The sequence below is a fragment of the Nannospalax galili genome, unplaced genomic scaffold (assembly GCF_000622305.1).
Source record: "Nannospalax galili isolate Female #2095 unplaced genomic scaffold, S.galili_v1.0 C47265897, whole genome shotgun sequence".
In the NCBI taxonomy this organism is placed as follows: domain Eukaryota; kingdom Metazoa; phylum Chordata; class Mammalia; order Rodentia; family Spalacidae; genus Nannospalax; species Nannospalax galili.
In genome coordinates, this window is record NW_008439940.1 from 1 (window position 1) to 427 (window position 427).

At 70.7% G+C, this 427-nt stretch overlaps 1 protein-coding gene across 1 annotated transcript; it reads right to left on the minus strand.

The window, feature by feature from the left end:
• Positions 1-5: 5 nt before the first annotated feature.
• LOC103728168 (succinyl-CoA:3-ketoacid coenzyme A transferase 2A, mitochondrial-like) lies at positions 6-378 on the minus strand (the record flags this gene model as incomplete). Its single annotated transcript, XM_008826286.2, has 1 exon — positions 6-378. A coding segment is annotated over one exon (373 nt), but the record flags the coding sequence as incomplete, so codon positions are not given.
• Positions 379-427: the final 49 nt, after the last annotated feature.

Consider the following 427-nt stretch of genomic DNA (forward strand, 5'->3'; position numbering starts at 1 on the left):
GCGCGGATGGCGTGCTCCAGCAGGTAGAGGCGTCCCCGGAACTCGCGCACCTCTCGCGGCTGGCTCAGGGTGCGCAGGTGGCCCTCGGGCGAGTAGCTGATGGGCGCGCCCCCCTCCTGCACTAGCGTGCCGTAGCCGGTGGGCGTGTAGAAGGCGGGCACGCCCGCACCGCCCGCGCGGATGCGCTCCGCCAGGGTGCCCTGCGGCGTCATCTCCAGTTCCAGCTCGCCCGCCAGGTACTGCTGCTCGCACAGCGCGTTCTCGCCCAGGTACGAGCACACCACGCGCCGCACCTGCTTGGTGGCCAGGAGGACGCCCAGGCCGCAGTCGTCCACGCCCACGTTGCTGCTGATCACCTTCAGGTCCTTGAGGTCTCCTCTTCAGCGCCGAGATCAGGTTCCCGGGATGCGGCAGAGCCCAAAGCCCC